The 23,171-nt window shown below is 36.9% G+C and overlaps 1 protein-coding gene across 11 annotated transcripts in view; it reads left to right on the forward strand.

The window, feature by feature from the left end:
* The window catches only part of USP40 (ubiquitin specific peptidase 40), a 72,637-nt gene that overhangs the window by 26,481 nt on the left and 22,985 nt on the right, over positions 1-23,171 (forward strand). For all 11 annotated transcript variants that reach the window (XR_008998129.1, XR_008998130.1, XM_057503405.1 and 8 more), the window contains 12 exons: positions 966-1,266; positions 3,772-3,853; positions 5,375-5,546; positions 7,334-7,418; positions 8,259-8,329; positions 9,025-9,347; positions 11,669-11,792; positions 13,028-13,085; positions 16,055-16,108; positions 16,831-16,919; positions 18,258-18,344; positions 22,280-22,316. Coding sequence is in view for 9 of the 11 variants with exons in the window: in XM_057503405.1 (XP_057359388.1) it covers positions 966-1,266; positions 3,772-3,853; positions 5,375-5,546; positions 7,334-7,418; positions 8,259-8,329; positions 9,025-9,347; positions 11,669-11,792; positions 13,028-13,085; positions 16,055-16,108; positions 16,831-16,919; positions 18,258-18,344; positions 22,280-22,316 (1,483 nt within the window). In the remaining 2 variants the exon portion in view is untranslated. The remainder of the gene's footprint in view (positions 1-965; positions 1,267-3,771; positions 3,854-5,374; positions 5,547-7,333; positions 7,419-8,258; positions 8,330-9,024; positions 9,348-11,668; positions 11,793-13,027; positions 13,086-16,054; positions 16,109-16,830; positions 16,920-18,257; positions 18,345-22,279; positions 22,317-23,171) is intronic.

Consider the following 23,171-nt stretch of genomic DNA (forward strand, 5'->3'; position numbering starts at 1 on the left):
TTCAGATTGTTGGTATTTTATTGTACCTAAAACAAATCAGCTACAAAACTATTTTACCATCTGTCATACACAGTGTTAACAATATTGTCTTTGGGTCATATACTCTATGCCTCTCTGCTTGTGATAAAATGGTACTTTTGATTAGAGAGTTGATATTACCATGTTACTCTCTTTCCAAAAGAAAAGTGAAAAAAATCACATATCCATTTTGATTGATGACCCAAGCGAATGTTACACATACCTCCCAAGTGATTTTTATGTAAAATTAATTTGTGCTGAGAGCAAAGGAGATGCAAGGCTGCACAGAGATGAGGCAAAGAGAGGAGCAGAGTAGAGAATGCAAATGTGGGAAGAGTAATGGGGAGGGGAAGTTTTTTTCCTCCTAAACCTTTAGCTAAAAGAACTGGAGAAGTAGTCTTTAGGATTATGACTTAAGTCTTTCTATGCTTTGATTTCCAGAGATAACCTGTTAGCTTCTAGAACAGCATTCAATTTAGTTAATATGAAATGATAATTTAGATTTGTAATTATTACTTTATCCTAACAAGAGCTTGTCTGAGTTACTAGTTTGAAATTATCTTCTATGGTGCTTCACTGTGTGACTGTCTTTGTTTTGTGCTTTGTTTAGATTGCTTTAAACATTTCAGAAGTGTTCTTATTCCATCTAATCTGTTTCAGTAAAGTACTATTTTTAAACAGCATTATTGAGATATAATTAAAATACATTTTAGTTTGTAGCATGGCAGCAATTCTCTTGACTATTAGACATTTAACAGAGAGAACACTCTGATGTTTATTAAATGTTTTTTTACAGTCCAAATGGATATTTTCCTTCCTAGCTGGCCAGGGCAAGAATAAAGGTAAAGTTAAAATATTTAAATCACAGAAAGGAAGATCAAGTTTTTTTAATCATGTCTCATTAAAAAACTCTTTATTAATCTAGTATTTTTTGTTTTTCTGTGTAGTTCTTACAGCTTCATTCTCAGATATTTCTACTCAGTTCAGATGAAAGTATGGTTAGTCTATTGAAGAACTGTTCTCTTCAGGCTGAGTCTGATTTCCAAAAAGATGATCAACAAATTTTCAAGATACTTACTCCAGAATCCCCAGGACTTAATAATAGCACCTCCTATCCCCACTGGTTTGATATAAATGATTCCAAAGTCCAACCAATCAAAGAAAAGGATATTGAGCAGCAATTTCAGGGTAAAGAAAGTGCCTACATGTTGTTTTATCGGAAATCCCAGATGCAGAGACCCCCTGAAGGTATGGAAAGAAAAGTGTTCCTATTTATTTAAGTTGATGACTTCAGAAGGTAATTGTTGAATGCTATTTGAATTTTTTCCCTTTTAAAAGAAAGTTTACTCTTGGAACGTTTTAAAATATTTTCAAGCTAACAGTAAGAAATATATTTTGCCAAAAGAAACTCGATGTCCTATTATAAAGATTGAACATTTCTATTTAATTTTTTTCTCCTCTAATAATTTGAAGCCATAGTTAGGTTTTCAGAATTGGCTTTTCTTGGTTTATATAATGTTTTCTTGTTTTGTGTGCAAGCTTGCATGTGGTTGACCTGTGCTCATGTGTGGTTCTGTCGTCCAGCCATGTGTTGCCTTTGAGTTGTAAGTGGCCTAGGTCTTATTTTTATGTTCCCTTTCATTTTCCTTTCCCTCAAGGTAATCTGTTCTCTCCTAATTGAAATATCTTCGAAGCATTCTTTGTTGAACCTTCTAAGAGAGCTCATCATTGAGACCCACAATGATAACTTTTTACTGAAGTCACTAACATAAATCAGTCTGTAAGACTTTTTGATCACTTCCCAAAGTCTACTCAGAAGTGAAAACTAACTAGGAAAACTCTTTAGATTGAGATAGTTGTGGATTAGAGATGAGGATATCATCCTTAGGGAATAAGAATTGTGTTCTTTTTATAAAGAATAAGAATAAATCAGTTACTAATCTGTATGTGAATCAAAGGAAATTAACTTTCTGGATCTAAAACAGTTCCATTACCTATTCTTTTTACCAGAAGTGGCTCTGCATTTTTCTGAGGGGATAAAGGTATGGTAATGGTTCTGATGATATACTGTGAGCACGATTCACAGTTATAGAACTATTAACAGAAAGAGAATGTCTTCAGGTAATATCTTTTTCCCCGAATTGAATTTTAGTATGTAATAATTGGAGCATGTACTAAATGACAGTTCTCCAGTTAGCTTAGGAATTGAATAAAGGTCCAGCCAAAATCTTGATGGACATTTTGGAGGATGAAGGGATGGAACTTGGCAAAATGATTTAAAAATTCAGAGATAAATTGATGCAAATTGAAGAAGGGACTAATGAAAGAAAATTTACTGTATCTGTAAAAAATTTAGTGCTAATGCAAAGAGTGGACAGGTCATTGACATAGAGCAATAAGCATAGAAATTGATCCAAGTATTTTCAGGATATTAATCCATGGTAAGGTAGCTTTTCATGTAAGGTGGGAAGGAGTTCAAGAAAAGTGAACTACTCAATAAATACAACTGGGAAGTTGATTAGTTGCTAATCAGTTACATTAAATTATAATTCCCTTAGTGTTTATGTAAAAAAGGAACCTTAAAATGTACAAAATATAAATATTTTTCTGATCTTAAGGTTTAGAAGACCTTTCTGAACTTAAAAGCAAAGAAAGAAAAAATCAAGGAAAAGTGATATAAACCTTAAACAGTATTAAAAGGCAAATGATAAGCTAGTGGAAAACAGCAAAGTATATGACAGTTTTATTTCTCCCATCTGGAGAGGGCTCTCACATATATCACAGCGTGCTTAGAGTAAATTAGGAAAAGGTTGTAAATAAGTGATGCACAAAAGAAGGAATAGGAACAACCGGTGAAGTGCAAAAAAGAAAAAAAGATTCTTTCAACCCAGCCCATAATCAAAAAACACAAACTGAAACAGCAGTGAGATGCCACGTTTTTCCTACAAGTCAAATATTTCTATTAATCTGGTTCTCAAACAGTTGATATTTCCTCTGCAGCTGGTAGGCATATAAAGTAATACAACCGATTTGGCTCTATGCATCTAAAAACCTTAAACCAGTAATTCTCCTTCTACAAATTTGCCTTGAAATAATCAGAGTTGTGTATAAATATTTATGTTCAAAGATGTCTGTTATCCCCATTGTTGTATAATAAAGACTAACTGGAAATCCCCTAATAGAAGATTGTTTAGAGAATGCTCTTTATAGAATGGACTACTATGCAATCATTAGAACTTTAGAAAAATGCTCACTATATATGAAATGAAAAAGCATGTTACGAATTTGGAATACAATCCCAATTGCATTAAGTGTGTGTGTGTGTGTGTGTGTACACACACTGTGTAGATAAAAAAAAAAAAGCCCACAAGTATTTATACCAAATTTTAGTAGTAATCTATTTATTTTACATTAAAAAAAATAATTTCCAGAATTTTTACAGTGACCAATTATTATATTTGTTAACAGGAAGAAAATAGAGGGTGTTCTTTTTAAAAAGTGTATTTAAAGACAATTGAAGAAGTGGAATTCTAGCTTGGCTTAAAGAATGTTTATCTTTCATGTATTCTAATGTTTCCATTTCTCAGATGGGAAAGCTGAGAATCAGAGAAAATTAGTATTCACACAGATAGCTAACAGAAGCTGTCCTATGCCCAGCACAATAGTCCTTTTTAGCTTTGCATGATACTTACTCTTCAGCAACCAGATTTCATTTTCTAGTCAACACAAGTTAATGAAAAGTTTTGTTCACAGCTCAGGCTAATCCAAGATACAGGGTTCCATATCATTTGCTGAATGAAATGGATGCAGCCAACATTGAACTGCAAGCAAAAAGGTAATTTTGACTTACTTAGAATTTCAGTGTTTTTTCTGGAGAATGATGATCTAATTTAGGTCTCTAGTGTAATAATGAAAATTAAAAAGGAAAAAAGTCTACTAGTTAATGCTAGTGTCTGTTTAGCTGCTGAATTTTTATAGTGAGAGTATCTTTTACTTCAAAATTAGCCTAATCTGTGAGATTGAAAGATGTACTATGATGTAAATGGCCATTGCTAAGTAGGGATTGAAGCTTAAGAAAACTAGAGAAATCAGTAAATTCACAGTTGTGCTAAATGAATTGTATCCTGGCTTGTCAGGTGATTCTGTCGGTACAAGGAGAGCCTGCTGTGAGAATCACCCCTTATGTTTAAGTAGCCCTGGAGAACTGGCAGGTAGAGACAGAAGAGCAGAGGTGGGCAAAAGGCAGGAAATGTGGATCCTACAAACTACTGGGCTTAATGTCAGTCTTGGGCAGAACCTATAATGGATTATTAAAGGGATGGTTTGTGAGAACTTGATGATCTCAACATTCTTCTCTTTTGAGGTCTAACCTTGGACTCTAAAGAACTGGTTCTTTATCTGTTCTCTGATAGGGTCGGTGGGATATCAGGTTAGGGAAACGGATGTTCCCACAGTCTCCTGGTAGACCCAACAGGCGGATTACATAGCAACATGTTCAGTATTTCTATCATTGACTTGAAGCTGTGGAGAAAAATAGGTAGATTGAAGGCCAACCACTATCAAAGGGAATCTCAGCAAAAGTCAAGACACTAAAAATAAAATTTAGAGTAAAATATCTTAAGTGCAAAATATAACCTGCATGAGCGGGGTGGATTAGCAGTTGGTATAAAAACAAAACACAGCCTAGGGGGATTTAGTCAGCCAGCACCAAGTTTTTTAATGTGGTCGTCAAAAAGGCTAATGCTCTCTCTGACCGCATTAACAGAATTGTATCTGAAGTACCTGAGCAGTGGTGATAGCCTCATCCAACCCTTCGTCAGTCAGGCTGCCTGAATCACAGTGTTGGGGTCTGTGCTTCAAGGCAGCTGAGGGGCTTCAGAGAAGAGCAGCCAGCGCCAGGCCACTGTTGACTGTATTTGATCTGGGGAGGGAGACTCAGACCATGAGACTGACCTCAGTATTGTATGGGAGAGTCACTGGGGTCTACTGGAAGTTAGAATGAAATAGAAGTTTGTAAATCTGGCTCTTAACACAATTATAGAAGCAAGTTGCTAGCTGTTCATAAGTGTAATTCTCAGGATTGAAGCATTCTGAGTGTATGTATTTGTTGAGAGTAACATTACAGAGTGTACATTAAAACTCATTTTCCTTGGAATTCACAGTGGCAGAGCTGAAATTATGCTATTCATTGAGAAAATAAAGTGAGTCATTTTGGAGCATGGAAGAAAAGGATGTTAATGATAATTACTTAGGTGGAATGGAGAATATTTATATCATAAATATATTTTTGGCTTTTGATGAAATAGTGTCTCTTACAAACACATAGAATTTATGTATTTTTTATGCCTCTTTAAAGGGCAGAATGTGATTCTACAAACAATAATTTTGAATTGCATCTCCACCTGGGCCCTCAATATCATTTCTTCAATGGGGCTCTGCACCCAATAGTCTCTCAGACAGAGAGCATGTGGGATTTGACCTTCGATAAAAGAAAAACTTTAGGAGATCTTCGACAATCCATATTTCAGGTAATTTAGCCTTGGTTCCACTTAACTTAGACAGAAGTTCCATCACAGGCTATATTCTCCTTTTCAAAAATCTTATTTAGAATACAACTATTTATTTTCCAAAGCTGCTTAAGAAAATCCTGCATCTGCTGCTTCTATAGAAAGCTGGCCCAGATGTTCTCCCCTTACTTGGGGGTCTGTCAGAGAGGATCTTCTTCCTGGGAGAGACGCTCTCAGTCCTGCCAGCAGGTTTGCAGGGGTAGACGCAAGCCCGGTATAGCTTATTTTAGGGACAGAAAGAATATAAGGTGGTCCCTTTTCTGAAAAATAAATGAATGAAAATTGTTTTTTAAAAGGAGTGAAAAAACAAGCATGTTGCCTAAAACCAAGAACTACTCAACAAATAAAAGCAACTAGCTTTTCTACCTTTCAGTATAGAATAGCATTTTAGTAAGATTTTTAAGTGAAGGAAAATATCTACTGGTCTACAGTAAAAATATTGTTAGCATTGCCTCCAAATAATTTATCCAGTTGTGTTTTAATGATAACGGTGCCCTTTATAATGCTTTCATATAAATTATATCACTTGGTTCTTTAACCTCATGAGGGCAAGCTGACCCACTTTTAAAGCTGAAGAAATGGGGATCTGAAGAGATCTAATATCTACCCATAGTCAGACATCTAATTACTGGTAAAACTAGGACTCCTGCCCTGGTCTCCCTACTCTTTCTTTCCTCTTAATCACACTTCTTCACCCCACAGTACTTACTGATCAAGGAAACATGAAATAGAAAATGTAAGCTTTTTTTTTTCCCCCAGAAATAAATGAAGTTTCTGGAAGACCATATGAGTTACCAAAATTAGCTTTCTTTTTATTTTCCTCATGTACAAAGAAAAGCAGGCCAGTTTCTTTTTTAACTTTAGTTCATGCGAATGATATTTAAATGTTGGATCATATCAGGATTTCTAAAATTGTCTATTTCTGAACTTTTCCATTAAAAGCAAAACCAGTCCTGACAGTGTTGATTCAGGTGGACTTAGGGAATCTAACACTATCTAAGGTGACATTTTGTGGTGGAAAAGACCTTACTCACCTTCATAAGTTTCAGATTTGTTCTAGTCTGCTTTTTGGTCTTTAATACATATCTCTGTTATTTTAGAAGTAAGCAACAGGCAATAGGCTGTGAGAGTGACACAATTAACTAATCTAATCATTTGTCAGTATGAAATTAATTTTTTAGAGAACTATCTTGTGGTATTTTGGAGAGAGGCAAAATAGGACTGACGTTTTAGGTGATGTTATTTTGGCAGAGTTACCACAGTCCCCAGAATCTTGGATCTAGAAACTAAAAAAAATATCCCTGGTAATCTATTACATACACTTTTTTGGATTTGCAGTCGGAGACATGCCTTTCAAGAAAGGAGACAGTGTGCGCTGAAGTTCGCACCGCTTTTCCCTGAACAGGGCTAATTCAACAATTAAGTTTTGCTCTTATGGACAAAGATTCTTGGCTTGGAATGCTTATCAGTCTGCCTTCTGATAAGAAGTCTCCCCATAAATTTGTTTAGACAGTCATTGTGCTCTTTGTGTATGCCAAGTCACTAATGAATGAGATTAAATTTGACTAACTCAACATTGAGTGATGTCTTCTTACCACATTTGTGGCATTGGGCAGGGACGGGCAAATTCGTTTGCTTTCTCCCTGTGTCCTCTGTATATGTATATCTGCACAGTGCTCTTCTTTACCTGGAAATGTGATATATATGTTACTTTTCATTGTTCTCTTTTCTTGTTAATATTTGTACAGCTGTTAGAATTTTGGGAAGGAGATATGGTTCTTAGTGTGGCAAAGTTTGTACCAGCAGGACTTCACATTTACCAGACACTTGATGGTAAGATAAATATTAAACCGTAGTGACTCATTTTATATTTTTATATTTTTGTGGGCTCATCTGTAATGTTCTTTCAGTCTTTCCCCCTACCTACTTCTTTTGTAATGATGTAGATTATCATCACATTGTAGATTTTTAAACAATGTATCCAATTTATGATAATGTGTAAATTTTTGCTAATGTGAAAATGTTTATATTTTTTGAAATTAGGGCTACCTCACTGCCAAAACAATTTTTAAACACTTTGGAATTTTTTATAACCGCAACTTTTTGAGCACAATGGTTTGAAACCATTAGAATCTTGTTTATATGGTTGACTTTTTACCCATCTCTCAGCTTCAGATTTTGTAGCAAAAGTACTTTAAGAGTTTAAAAGTATTTACTTCTGTTATAACAACAAAACAGCAATAGCAGTAGTGGCAGGAATGTTTGCTTTGGACTCCATTGTGCCAGGTACGGAGGTGATGAGAGAGCTGAGGTGAGAGGCTTGAAGTGTGCAGGACATGCAGCTCATTAATGGTGGGGCGAGGATAATTCAATGCCTAAGCCCAACTCCTGTTTACAATTCACCTTTTATTAACTCTTTTTCTCTGCAACCATGCTCACAAAACTTATGTAACATGGGGAAAAGCTTACATACAATGAAAGAAAAAAGATGAGTATGGTGGAAGGAACAAAGATAAAAATAAAAGATTAATATAATAAGCATAACATAATACCGCCTTTTTCTTAATTTTCCTTAATGAAAATACTTTTTCAAACAAGTGTCACAGCTCTGTTTAGTTAAATTGTTTTTGATGATCATGATGAATGGTCTCACTGATAATCTCATCTTCCTAGGAGATGACCTGGCATTGTGTGAAATTGAAATTACTGATGGGGAAGACATCTTTGTATGGAATGGGATGGAGGTAAAAAAGTGTTAAAGAAATATTCATGATAGTTTTGGATTTTTTAAAAGTCATTGAAATAAAATTTTATTCATTATATATGAAGGCAATTAGATATTAGAAAGCTGCTGAAAGAGCCAGTAAATTTGAGGTACCATCAGTGTTAGTTAAAGAGATATTCATGGAGCCCCTCCATTGTGCCAGGCTGTATGTCAGATGCAAGATACAAAGGTAAATAGCCTGTCCTCAGGCGCTCACAGTGTAAGTAGTTTCGCTAATGCAAGTGCTGGGGTGGGGCCTGTGCGTGTTTCCTGTGAGAATTCAGAAGGGGGCAAGTAGGTGTACCAAGTTAGAGAATGGAGGTGACTTACAGGAGGAGAGTGACTTCTAGGTCAGGAAAAGGGTGAGGAGCATCTCACTCACTCAGCGGACTGTCCCTTGGAGGGCCATCTCATGCATTTCAAGGCTTCAGCCACCACTGAGGTCTTGGACATCTGTCTCCAATCTAGATTTCTCTTAAAAAATAAAAGATGGTTAAGAGAAAATTTCAAAAGAAAAATCTGAAGTTTTTCTGATACTTAAAAGATATTTGTGAAAATTAATTTTGCTTGAAAAAAAATGAGAATTGTTCTACAAGAATAGTCTTTTACTATGTTATGTTGACTTCATTTTGGCAAGTATAAGCTATACTGATGGTTGTCTTGTTAATATTGTAGGTTGGAGGAATCCAGATTCCAACTGGTAGTGACTGTGAACCTCTGCTTCTGAATGTTCTTCACATGGCAACAGGCAGTGAAGGAGACAAGTGTCAGCAGTTGGTAGAATCCCCACATGTCTTCCCGTCTAATGCGGAAGTGAGCACGGTGTTCACAGCCTTAGCTCTCCCAGTAGGTGTCCTCTTAGTCAACAGTACTGAGTCTGCAGGTGAGAACAGCTGGACTGCCATTCCCAGGGAAGGCTTGAAGAAGACATTCAGAGAGCAAGGTCTCAGAAATGGAAGCTCACTTTTAATCCAGGATCCTAGTAATGGGGATAACAGGTAACTCTTTACAAAGAGAAAAAATTGTTTTAATTTCAGTTTACTGCTCTCTTAAAACTCAAAAGCTTTATTTTAATGATAAGAATTAAATGTTACTTTTTATTTCTAGACATTGTGTCCTACAGATTGTAAATAGGAAGGTTCTAGGTTAGGCAACTTGGAGAAAAAAGTGATATTGTAATGTGATTTTTTTTTGGTAAATGTGGTAACTAAATACAGGTATAGACAAGATATAATCTAGATTAACTGACTATAAAGCAGAATCCTATCAAATGAATTCTGATTGGTATACTTACTATAAAACTGAAGGCACATTCTCACAAAGAAAGTTCCTGAAATTTTTTACAAGGAGGATATTAAGATCATAGCCAATTTTGTCACAAGAATCCCATAAGGCGATTCAGTTTTTTTTGTAATAGTCCTGTTTATGACTATGCTCTCAGTTCCCATAGGTCACAGTGTGAGCTTAGGTGCTGCCTCTCTCCGTTTTTGTCATCCATGTCCGTTACAGTACATTTCTGGGTGCAAGGTTTGATGTACTGTAATCCCACAAATTCCCATATAGTCAAGGCTTAAGGTTGCAAACAATAAATCAGTTCTGTGAATATATTAGATTACAGAGTCTCTGCATTATTGTTAATGGTGACTGTGATGCAGAATACTTGTGAGCTATGTTTATCTTGTGTTATATTTACTACTAAGACAGGTGGTAAATATATTTCCCCACTTTATCTACTTAATTTTAAAGTTTATTATATATTCCTTTATAAAAAGTAATACCTACTTAACAGATTTGAGAAATACAGAAGCTAAGACAGGAGACCCAGAACAGGACCACCCACTCAGTAGCAGTCACTGTCAGCTTTCCTGACTTCCTGAGTTCAAATAAGTCTTTTTGTTTTGAGATTTTTTTTCTTTTTAAACAAAAATGATTATAGATAAATATTTATATTCTCTTTTCCCCGCCCTGTTGGTAGACTTCATAAACCTCATTTCGTGGTTTTCGGATTTCGTGATTCCGGTATGCAGGCAGAGGTCAACAACTGATTTCCATTTACAACAGTTATCTTTGAAAAATGTGGCAACAAATTATTTGTATAAGTTAAAGATTTGGAATCCTGAATATAGACTCTGTAGAATACTGCCTAACACCACCCTAAAAAAATGGTCAACTTTCATAAAGCCATCTCATTAGAACTTGATCACCTTTAATAGCTATACACTATACACTATAGAATAGCCTGTGTTGGTGTTAAGATTACCTAACTGTGCTCCTGTGTGAGGCAGTACGTGTAGTGGGTAAGGACTCTGAAGCCAGCTGCCTGGGCTTGTTTCCTGCTTTATCACTTTTCTGACAGACCATGGGCAAGTGCTGTCATCTCTCTCTGCTCAGTGTCTTCTGTAAAATGGGGATAATAATCTGTACCAACTTCCTAGAGTTTTAAGGATTGAAAGAGTTAAGTGCTTACAAAGTGTTGGTGTATAATAAATGCTATTTTAGTTAGTGTCATCCTCAGTCATTGTCATCATCGTCTAGTTTTTCACTGTTTTAAGGTAGTCTTCATGCTTAAAACATTGATATATTGAGGACTGTTAACTTCAAGGGGAGACCCAGAGTTGAATAACTGTAGTAGCATAGAATTGTGTTTCAGGGCTCTGACACACACTTCCAAAAAAGACTTCTTCTAGCCCATTCATTGCCTCTGTGAATTAGAAGTCACACTTACTTAAGATGTTTTACTGTCTGTAAGAAAATTTTTTAGAACAAGACACTATGCCACCTGGCTATCATAAAATAGAATTCCATAATGAAAATACAACACTTGCAACATATATGCATATGCAGTGTATGTGATGGGAAAGATACGCCTTAAATGTGGCACTTTTAACATTGTTGGTCTGTGCAGCTGTACGTGGCTGTCCTGTTACTGAACTAAATCTAAGTTCTGTAGTGGGCTTGAGGCGTAAGTACTCTTCTAAAGCTCCCCTGGTGATTCCGGTGTGCAGGCAGAGGTCAACAACTCATTTCCATTTACAACAGTTATCTTTGAAAAATGTGGCAACAAATTATTTGTATAAGTTAAAGATTTGGAATCCTGAATATAGACTCTGTAGAATATTGCCTAACACCACCCTAAAAAAATGGGCAGCCTTCATAAAGCCATCTCATTAGAACTTGGTCACCTTTAATTAGCCACATTAAGGAAAACATGCACCATTTTGGAAGTGGTGCCTAAGAAAAAGTATTAATTTTGTGATCCTTTCTGATTCATAAAAGTGCTGTGTAAAGACACTTTTTAAAAATGTCTTTTAACCTACAGTTTATTGACCAGACAAGGGAAGTGGATCACTAGTATGAATGAGATTGACTGGCTCCAAGTTAAAAATTTGTGTGAATTAGAATCTGAAGAGAAGCAAGTTAAAATATCGGCAACTCTTAACACAGTGAGTAGAGTAGATTATAATTAAAGTTTGGTTGACAGTGTTTTAGTTAACGATGTTATTTAGAAAGCAGTACTTTATTCTTTAAGAACAGTTGTCTCAGTAGACTTCTAAATCAAGAAGTCAACTTTTTAACATTTGATTATTGCTTTTTTACCCATATTAGCCCTTGGCCTATTTCAAGAAAATATACAACCTTATTTTTCCTCCAAAGCCTAGAATTAGAATGTAGGAGTTACCTGTTTAATTAATTCATGGAATCCTCTGGCTTTGATAAGTAGAAAATGTTTCCAAGAGTGTTTTTTTATTTTTTTTAAACAGGTATAAATGTTGTTTTTGTGTTATGTTTTGGGTTTTTTCTTAGTTTATCTTAGACTGCTCTGCATGACACTCCGTGCTCCATATAAAGCCTCAGGTGTCCTTGAGTTTTCCATCTGAACTGTGATACTGGTTTCCCCAAACTTCTTCCAGGAAATCTTTTTATATTTATGAGTCTCAATTCATTAAGTTTTTTTTTTTACAACATTAAGAGAAACTTATTAGAGTATTTTCTATAAATATTCAAATTTCTTAAAGTGCTCCCCTATTTGTTGGTACAGGAGAGGGGCCAGTATAGACCAGTGCGCTAAAGCTCCCCCTAAGTGGGGGCCTGCTGATGTCCTTGATGAGTTCAGTCCCTGCTCCTTCTGGCACAGTGTAGGGCGCCGAGGTGGGGTAGAGTCAGTCATCTCCGACATCACTTCTATCCCTAAATAGCATGCTCTAATGGCAGTTAGCTTAAATTTAAAAAAAGAGAGAAAACAGTCTGAAAGTATTTTAAACAGTGCCCTTGGATTAGTATTGTACATTTTTATATTATTTATTCTTATTGGTCCTGAATTCATCATTCTGGACACAGAGAAATTTGATTACCTGCAGTTTGCATGCTGTCGTTAGAAAGGTTCATGGTTTATCAGCCTGTTGCCTTTCTGGCTAGAATTCTTTAGTTTTGGGTAGCTTTCTGTTCCAATTAACATCAGTTTGGTAAAAACTTAATTGTAAAGATAATCTAAGTTTTTGCCTTTGACTTTGTAGAAGAGAGAAAATTTCAGGGATAGGAAATTTTTTTTCAAGAAGGCAAAAAAACTAACTGTCAGGCAGTGAACGACTCATATGATGTATGCACACACTGATGAGCTTCACTTTGATGTCATTGTTTTCAACTTATACAGAGTTATTAGTTTATTTCTCTATTTTAGGTGGTGTTTGATATTCGAATTAAAGCCATAAAGGAATTAAAGTTAATGAAGGAACTAGGTAATCATTTACATTTGTTTTTGGATTTGGGGTTTAATTTTGTTTTGATTTTTAATCGAAAAAAGTATAGGAGCATACAAAAAATAATTCAAAGAAAACTCATGCACCTACAACCCAAAATGGACAAATTTATATGGAAATGTGAAAAACCCAAAGTACCCATAACAGTGTGGGGTTGTGGGGGATCAAAGGAATGAGGCTGGGAGAGTTCCACTGCCTGATTTCAAGACTCAGTGTGAAGATGTAAGTAATCAAAACAAGTGTATTGCGTTAGAGCTGATCCATTGAACAGGGGTCAGCAGGCTGTGGCCCACAGTCTGTTTCTGTACAGCAAGTGAGCTGAGAATAGTTTTTACATTTTTAAAGGGCTCTTTTGAGAAAAAAAATGTACAACAGAGATTACATGTAATTTTTGAAGCCTAAACCTAAAATATTTATAATGGAACTACATTGAAGGTCCTAAAATAGGTGCAAACTTATATATTTATGTATAGTCAGTTGACTTTCAACAAAAAGGCTAAGGTATTTCCATGGAGGAAGAGAGTGTATTTCAGCATATAGTGCTAGACCAATTGGATATCCATTGATACAAAAATAAATCTCTAGCTTTGCTTTAACATCATGTAAAACACTAACTTAAAATTGTATCCTAGACCTACATGTTAAAACCTAAAACTATAATATTTCTGGAAGAAAACATGAGAAAATCTTTGTCACTTTTACCATAAGGAAAAGATTTTTTTTAGATGGGACTCAAAAAGCACAAATCATAAAAGGAAAAATTGGACAACATCAAAATGTAAAACTTCTGATCTTCAAAAGGCATTTGAAAAGGCAAGCCACAAACTGGTGGGAAAAAAACTGTAAAACACATATTTGACAATAGACTTGTAATCAGGATATATAAAAAACGTGCGACCTACTCAGAAGACACTCAAGCCAAAATGGGATGACAGTTTACAAAAAGAAGACCTACCTATGAGTGACCAGTAAGCACAGAGAAAGATGTTCAGTGTCGCTAGCTATCAAACTGAAAGCACAGAAAACACTACCATATGCTCAGGGGAATGGTTCAAGTATTGACAAAACCGAGTGGTAGCAAAGATGTGGTGCAACTTTAACTCCCGTGTATTGCTGATGAGAGTGTAAAAACCGGTCACTTTGGAAGGAGTTTGCTTGTTTCTTGTGAATTTGAACATTTACTTACCAGTACCCTAGATATTTACCCAAGAAAAGTCAAAATTTAATACAGCCTTACAAATATTGTACATAAATGTTCACAGTAAAAAGCTGGAAACAATCCAAATGTCCATGACCAGGTGAAGGGAGGGGCAGACTGGTGTATCCACACGGTGGGGTGCTGTTCATTCAGAAAAGCAGTAAACCACCTCTGCTTATGAAACATGAGCGAATCTCAAAGACAGTGTGGCAAGCAAAAGAAGTTAGACACAAAAGAGTACTATGAAGTTTTCATAAAAGAAAACAAAACCTAAGTCTTAGTGACAGAAGCAGATCAGGATTAGGGATGGATGATTGACAGCAGAGCAGTTTGAGGGAATTTTGGGGGGTGATGCAAATTATCTACTTGCTGCTGGTTGTTGCGTGTTTATATCTAATTCTTTGAACCAAACATAATGTAAACACTAATTAAAAAAATAAGGCCCATGCCATTCTTGCCCTCTGAGAAGGTCACACCCCTCCTAATAACCTCACTTCACATCTGACTTTGTAAGAAATCTGTTTGGACTAAATATCTGTGTGTTCCTTCCCACAAAGCAGGAATCTTTGCATCCTCAGTCCAGGCACACTGGCACTATCCATTTAATAAGCATAAAAATCACCTGTCATATTTTAAATATAGGCAGTCTCTGCATAGTTCCAGTATGCATGAGTTTCATTTACCACAGTTGATGATGCAAAGTCAGTTACCTAGCAGCATCGTTCAAATTTCAGCTATCACCAGATGTTAACTAAGTAATTGCATCAGTACTAACTCTACTACTAGCTGTTCATTCCACAGATCACTACATGGATAATAGATGTGCATCACGATCAGTGACCAATTACTTCACTCTTTAAATTCTGCCAGTGATTGGTGATTGCACATCTGTTACTAATTTCACCACCGACAGGGACCTCCTTTTCTCCCAGTGGTAAGTCCATACAACATTTCACAAGAATGGATAATCAAATTGCCCAGCAAAGATGAGAGTGCTGCAAAGAAACCAGAGAATATGGAGTAACAGAAGGAATCGCTGACCATTCGAATGTTGATGCTGCTGTCATTCAAGAGACTCTAGGTTTGCAGCCAGAGGAACGACATAAACTTAGCAGCAGAAGCGAAGAAAGTGGTTGTGGCAGAAAGGATGAAGGTATCCCCGAGGGAGTGACACTGGCAAAGAAAACTTCACAGTAAAGGAGCTCTTGGAGATGCTTAATGAGACTGAAAGCACAAAATATAAAATATTGGAAACTGATCCAAATTTTGAGTATTACAATTCGCTAGGGGATACAGAAGGCATTCTGCACTGTAAGCTCTACAGTGAGGAAAAAAGCAAGCCCTGTTTGAAATATTCTTGATATTTGTACAAAGAAATATTTCAATTCTCAATGTTTCTAATATTTTAACTTACAGTGTATTAGTTTTACTATTTTTTTAGGACACTATACATGTATTACGGTTTTAAATGTTTTAGGTTTTTTCATGTCGCCATACATGTATTACTGACAGAGTTTTAAAAGAAATGTTTAAAGGTCATAGAACAGTCATAACGTTCCTCATTGTTTCTAAGCTTGCCGTGTCACAGCCCTGGGCTCCTGTGCAAAGTGAAGACCGCCTGTACTCGTTTTCTAGTTGTTGGGGTTTTTGTTTGTTTGTTTTTTAGCTTGTTGTAGCTCCTGCTAATTAACACATAAGCATCTCTCCTTAGTCTTCTTTGGTGCAATAACCAGCTTCTTTTTATTTCTAGCTGAGAATAGCTGTTTAAGACCTATTGATAGAAATGGGAAGCTTCTTTGTCCAGGTAAATATTTTGGTAGCCCTCAAGAGCTGACACATGCTCATGCCATTTGTCTTTCTTAACACTTTAAATGATGGTTTCTAATACCTAATATTCTTAAATTATTTTTTAGACGTTAATGGGACATATTGCCATCCAGGTGTCTTCTTCATATGTTGCAGAAAATCTTAAGCAAAACTTTAAACAATGTGTTTCCTAAAGTAAAACACCTATCTTTCCTGATTTGCTGATCCTCATCTTAGTCATGGGTTTGATCTAGTTATGGCTTTCTATATTTATTGTCCGTTTTTTATTTGTTTTGCTAATTTTACTGTGACACCAGTTAGGAAATCATCTGCCCTCACCTCTGTAGTGCACCTTTGTCGTTAGACTTAGTTCAGTGCAACTGTTGGTGGGTAGTCACCGTAAGAGTTTTAAACCTGGAAGAAGCTGGACCGTCGTTCATGAATTCTTTCAGAACATCTAGCTTTTAGGCCATGTAAACAGCAGTTATTAAGAATCTAGATCATTCCTAACTGCCCCTTATTTCTTAGCATTGTTGTCTAGAGTGTGGAAATTGAAAATCAAATGTAACTATAATATGGGTAATCCTTTTGCATGGAGTGCAGCTCATTTTTTTTCTTTCTTGACATTCTTGATTTTCAAAGAAACACTGATTTCAGTGTATTATTTTGCCCAGAAAGGTAGGAATTAATAACTGATCATGTTATCAAAATTCTTCTCAGTGCCAGACAATTATACTTTGAAGGAAGCGGAACTGAAAACGGGGAGTTCCTTGGGACTCTGCTTCGGGACGGCACCAGCTCCTTCTCAGGTAACAGGAGGTCCTGTCAGAACAAAATCAGCTTGCCGTGATTGGTTCTTACGTTTACAATTCATACCTTAACTATTGCGGTAATAATGTTTCTTGTAAAAGTTTTATTTTTTCCTGAAATGATAATACCTTTCATAGGAATACATCTGTATAGTGCTCTGTGTTTAAATAGCAGAATTTACATCAAAGCATATTCATAAGGTTCTTTTTCTGTGAAAATTTTGTAGTTAAGGGGGGAATCTTTAAAGTTGAGTGGCCACCAGTTTCAACCAGCATATTTCACAAATTCTAAATTGTTCTCTTTTTCCCACATTTTAACACCTATGGGATTAGGATGAGTCTTATAATCAGTGGCTTCCTGCACTTGTAGCTGGTATCTTCTCTTTCTTTGTGTCACATAAAGGAATGAGTAACAACCAGCAGCACTTCACATTTAATGAAATCAGCATATTGATTTTGGACTTAATTGCTCCCTGCAATAATATGATAGTCTCACAGCAGCTTTGTCTTTATCAGTATTCACTTTCTGTATCAAATGCCATCAGGTTGACCTTTGCCAGAAGCCCTACCTATTTAATAAATTTTTATTGGAGTCCAGAAGTCATAATGCTATCCTAAAATACCATCAGGTCAACCTTTGCCAGAAGCTCTATCTATTTAATAAACTTTTATTAGAGTCCAGGAGTCCTAACGCTCTCCTTCCTCTTAGGACTCTGTGTCACGGTGTACTGGACTCCCGTCAGGATCCCAGGGTTCCCAGGTCTACTGCATTAGTCTCCTAGCCACCTCCCCTTTAATTCGTTCTGCCTCTGAGCTTTAGCGAACAGTGGCACACAACAAGCTGATAGGAGGAAGAACATGGCAGGTGAGGCTGAATTAGAAAGGAAAAGTAGGGCTAGAAGGAACTGCATTGATAGAGATCAGATTTATGTTTTTCCTGTGGGTCTTGGGAGTTACCATATATGGAATATCTGGAAAGAAAATGAAATCACAACCAAAGACTCAGAGGAAAACACAGTTAATGCTTTCAGTGTAAAAAATTGCACATCCCTTTGAGGAATGACCAAAAAAGAGATGGAGGTCATAGTAGAATAAATAACCATGAGAAGAGATTATTAGAATAACATGGGTGGTGAAGCATGTTACATTTCTAGGTTGTTGAGATTTTTGTTTAAATTGTAACATTAAATTACCCAATGTTGTCTTGCTTTTACTTAATTTGAGGTTTTTATTAAAAGTTCATGGACCATTGGCTTTTCTTTTTTGGAAGCAAATAATACATTTATAGAATCTTCAAATTCAGATTAAATTGCATTCATACTTCTGTCTTGGTTTTAGCTGTTCCTGTTTTTTGCTGTGGGAAGTGATGTTCAGCCTGGGACAGAGATGGAGATTATAGTAGAAGAAACAATATCTGTGAAAGAGGTAAGCATTTTTATTTTTATGGGGGAGGAGCGGTCTGTGGGAGGCAGTGCCAAGCTATGTTACAATTTTGAGGTTCTAAAGGTAGGGTTTACAGAATATACCTTAAAGAATTATATACATTCACTGAAACACTAGTTTTGGGAACTTGAAAATTAATGAACCAACTAGAATCTTTAAAATAAGATATATTTTTTTCTGATTTTCAGTAATACTTGTTGATTGTAGAAATTCGGGATATATATAAATGGAGTTAAAGAGAAAGTTAAACCCCTTACTATCCCTTATACCACTAATATTAACATTTTGGCATATTTCCTTCTGGTATTTCACTTTATATACATACATAATCATATATACACAGGATGTGTCTGTGTGAGAGAAAGCAAATGAATAATTACGTTGATGTAATTGAGAACTGGGACTTGCCATGTTGGAAAAGAGAGACAAGTAAAATTGAGTAGTTAGATAAAACCTGTACTCCTGAATTTGAGTTAGATGAGTCAGAATGAACTTGATATATTTTGTCTTTAAAAAAATATTATTCTAGCTCTGTCCCCTGAAAGAGCTTAAAATCAATGATCAACCTATCAGTAGCAAGCACCCCAGCACCCAGACTGTTGTTGCTAAATACCATTTCCTACCAGGGCTTCGTGGGGTAAAAACTGGTCCTGATTCTAGGTCAGGAAAGTGTAAGATAAGCCTGGAACAACCTTGTAACAGAAACAGTGAAGCTAGCAAAGACTGCCAGGTTCAGCAGAGAGTCTCAGGAGCCAACATGAAGAGGCTCTCACTGGTCAGATGAGACCGTTTGAACCTTAGTGGGAATAATAATGAGAACTGATTGGTACACATGCATAAAACCCATGGGTTCATAGTGACCCTAAAAATACCATATGCATTGGTTACCTATACTGGGTGTTAGGGAACCATAAGGAACAAAAATCAGGGATTTACCCCATTTTTCTTCTGCAGACAATACCACAGAATAACCAAGTAGGTAATGAGAAGGTCTTTTTTAATAGATGTATCCCAGCTAATAAATAAAATGAAGACAAAATTTTAGGCTATCAACTTTCTCAAGTTCTGATGAATTCATAGATCTAGGCAGTGATTCTGAAAGAGTGCTAATAAGCCAAAAAGAGTCACACGTAGTCATTGTAGAAATTCAAAACAGTATGCATGCTCATCTTGCCAAAAACAAACAAACAAACAAACAAGTGGACCTGAGTCTGACCAAGCCAACAGGTCTGAGCACTGGTTTATAAAGGAGTACAGGGACGTGGCTGTGTTAATGCACCACAGGCCTGCAGTCAGCTCAGGCCCAAGTGGAAACTCTTAAGAAATAAGTTGCAGGGTGAGGCAGCTTATAGGTTAAAAGAGACAGGCAAAATGGTAAGCAGGGGCAATGTTACAGACTTCAGGGGGCCCTTATTCAAAGAACTTTAGTAATAGTTTAAGTAGACAAATATGAATATTGACTGGATATTTGTTATTAAGGAATTCTTTAGTTTCTTAGATGTTGATTCTTTTAGGGTTATGTTTTTAAAAAGACTCTTCCTCTATAAGAAGTGAATACTAAATATTAATAAATGAAATGATATATCAAACGTGCTTCATAAGAATTTAGGGGGGCATGATGGGAAAGTGGATGGGTTGGACTATTGACAAACAAGATTGGCTCTGGCAGTGATTGAAGATTGGGTGATGGATACTTGAGGGCTCATTTTACTATCCTCTGCATGTGTTTGAAATTTTCTGTAGTAAAACATTTAAAAAAATTTTTTTACCTATCATTACACGCTGTTAATATTTTCCCAATTTTTCATTTGCCTTTTAATTTTAGTGCTTTTTCCTCTCAAAAAAAGGAAATCACAAAACTTTTCCAAATAGAGAAGTGTGTATCTTTATGTTCTCCTTTGGATTCACTGCAGACCTGTTCCCCGCCGCTCTCAGACGCAGCTCTGATCCAGGCCGCACGTGGCCTCCACGCTGCCGTGTCCACTGCGCCCTCGTCTTCGTCTTACCTGCTCTCAGCAACATTTGACAAACTTAGATTTTTGTCACTTATTTCCAGAAGAACACAGCTCTTCAGGTTTTCCTTCCACCACGGGCCTCTCCCCCCGTTTTCTCTTTTCTCTTCTCTCCACCTTATGAGCATCTTCGTGCTCAATCTTAGACTGGGCCTCACCCCAGAAATTCAGGCTTGTATAGCTAGCTGCTGCTTGGTTGTCTGATAGTCATCCCAGATTATAACACATCCACAACCAAAGGCCTGATCTCTCTCAGACATACTTGACTCATATTTTCCTTTTCAGTGGATGGTGGTTTCTCTGCTTGCCCAGGCCAGAGACCCCGGGGTCATCCTTGGTTCTTTTCCTTCTTCCCTCACATCGTGTCTCAGGACATCCTTTGGATTCTACCACCAGAGTTCCCCGATGATCTGAGCGCGTCTCCCCTCCACTGCTGCCACCCCAGTCATCTCTCACCTGGATTATTCCAGCAGCTTCCTAACTGATCGCCTTCCTTCCAGACCCCTCCCGGTGTCTGCTCTTAGGGAGAAGCTGAGTGCCCACTGACGCGTAAGTCCTCATTGGTCCCTGTACTCACAAGCCTCCTCGTGTTCCCGGAGTTCCCGAGTGGCCTCGCGGGGCTCCGATCTGGCCTCCAGTATCTTGGGGTGCGGTGCACCTCCCACTGCTCTTCCTCTTCTGCTCACTCTCATCAGTCACATTGGCCTCCGTGCGGGTCCTTGAACAAGGCCTTTACACTGGCTGTTTCCTCTTTCTAGAACACAGTTAAGTTGAATTCTCAATTGTTTTTCTTAAATAATGGAAGGCTTTAAGACCAGTTTTCTTTGAATACAGCTTTTGATTCATTCCCTATGTTTTAATATATTCTCATTGTCATCATTTTTTAGTCTTTTATTTTTAATCATGCAAGTAATCCTGGATTTATTCTTATCTTTTAAACTTCAGCGAGGGGTAAAAATCCCCCTTGGTTACCACCCTACTCAAGTCCCTTCCCCAGAAGTCACTTTTATCTCCAGATGATGTAATCTTACCCGCATCAGCAGAGTGCCCTCCCAGCCTTTGGCATACATACACCGACACGTGGAGATACATATACGTACTTAGGAATGAAGAGCTTGACTTGTTTGTGTGGTTTCTTTTAAATCATAAACAGGGTCCTGCTGTATGTATTATACCAGGACTTTGTTTCACTTTTAAGACTAGTACATGTAAATCTATTTTACCCTCTTAATCTTTCTAAGACCTCTCCTAGTTTATTTAGATGTTCCCCTGCTAAAGGGGTGTTTTGATTGTCTGCCATTTTTCTCTCACCCCAAGCAGTACCGCAGTGACATCTTTTTCTTGCTCCCTTCTGCTCTAGCATAGTACAGTCAGTTTTTATTAATTCTTCTGCCGTAGGTTCAAGAATGTTTTTCCCTCAAGAAGTTGGGAGTTCCTAATTATTATTTTTGTTATGTGAACTTCTGTAAATCACATCCCATTGATTGCACTGCGCCACAGGATTGGAGCTCACATGGCTCTCTCCCTGGGAGTTCGTATATGGCCAGTTGTGTTTCTTGGGTGCTAAATGAAGGCTAGTCTCTTTTTATAGGATTCAGAGTTTAATGTATGTCTGTGAAATATGCTTAATAAATCACATCTGGTCAAAAATACAGTTAGTCTTCATAAGAAGAGAGTTATACTGCAGATCTGGAAGCAGATGAACAAAACTTTGAACTAAGGCCTGATTGCAAACAGCAGACTGCTTTTTTTCTCTCCTGAGTTGGCCACATCTCTTAACTACGTAGATCTTTATCTCTTTGAGGATTATTAAATATAATCAGACTTAAATAGGCCCGGGGGTGGGCCTCACAATACTGTAACTCTGAAACAGAAAATTAATTAGCTTTCTTTTTTCTTTTACAGTGTTTAAAGATAATGCTGGAGAAATCTGGCTTACCAGGTAGGTTACAGATGATGATGATACAATCTTAGCCACACATTTTACTTACAGTAAATTATCTATAAGCCTAATGGAAACTTTCAAACTTTTTTTTCTCTTGGGTTGTCAGTTACAATTTACATTTCTATATGTATATGAGTTCTCCTGGTTCTTATTTACAAGCTATAAAAGAAAACTAGTTGCAGAAGACTAGGTTAGCTTACCCCAAAGGTAGGCTAGTTAAGAGGTAGTTAAGATCTGTACCCTCTCGAAGTACTCAGGCCTTTCACTCTTTTTTTTTTGCCTCATTGATTCAGAATTTCATGCCAGTATTTTTGTGATATAGATTAGAGAATGTAATATGAATGGAAAAAATAAATCCAAGATACCTGAAGTAGCTCCCTGGGTGGAATCATTTCAGTGAGCGTGGTGAGGCATCACACCGCTGTCATCAGAGCGGTCTGCCGTCCTCGGACTTCATCACAGTGGAAGCCTGGGGCTGCCCTCTGGAAGGGAAGTTAACGTGCTCCGGCTACAGGACAGTCTCCGAGGGGCTTACAGGGTCTCGTGTCATCTGGACAGTGTCCTCTCATGCAGTGATCATCGCCCCTCTCCATTTCAGAGAGGCTAAGAATTGTTAAATGCTTACCTAGAGCTGTACACCAAGTAGCTAAGTCTCTGATTTCAGAACCTGAGTTCTTTCCACCGTGCTGTGCTATGAAGTAATGATGCTCACTTTTAACTTACTGGTATTTTTTTTTTAACCATACAAAGATTAAGGTAACTATTAATACAACTCTTCCTGTATTTAAAACTAGAAGTAATGGCAAAATAGAGTCTACAAAGAACACTATTATGGGGATTCAAAACCCATGG

Source organism: Manis pentadactyla, chromosome 6, assembly GCF_030020395.1.
Source record: "Manis pentadactyla isolate mManPen7 chromosome 6, mManPen7.hap1, whole genome shotgun sequence".
In the NCBI taxonomy this organism is placed as follows: Eukaryota; Metazoa; Chordata; class Mammalia; order Pholidota; family Manidae; genus Manis; species Manis pentadactyla.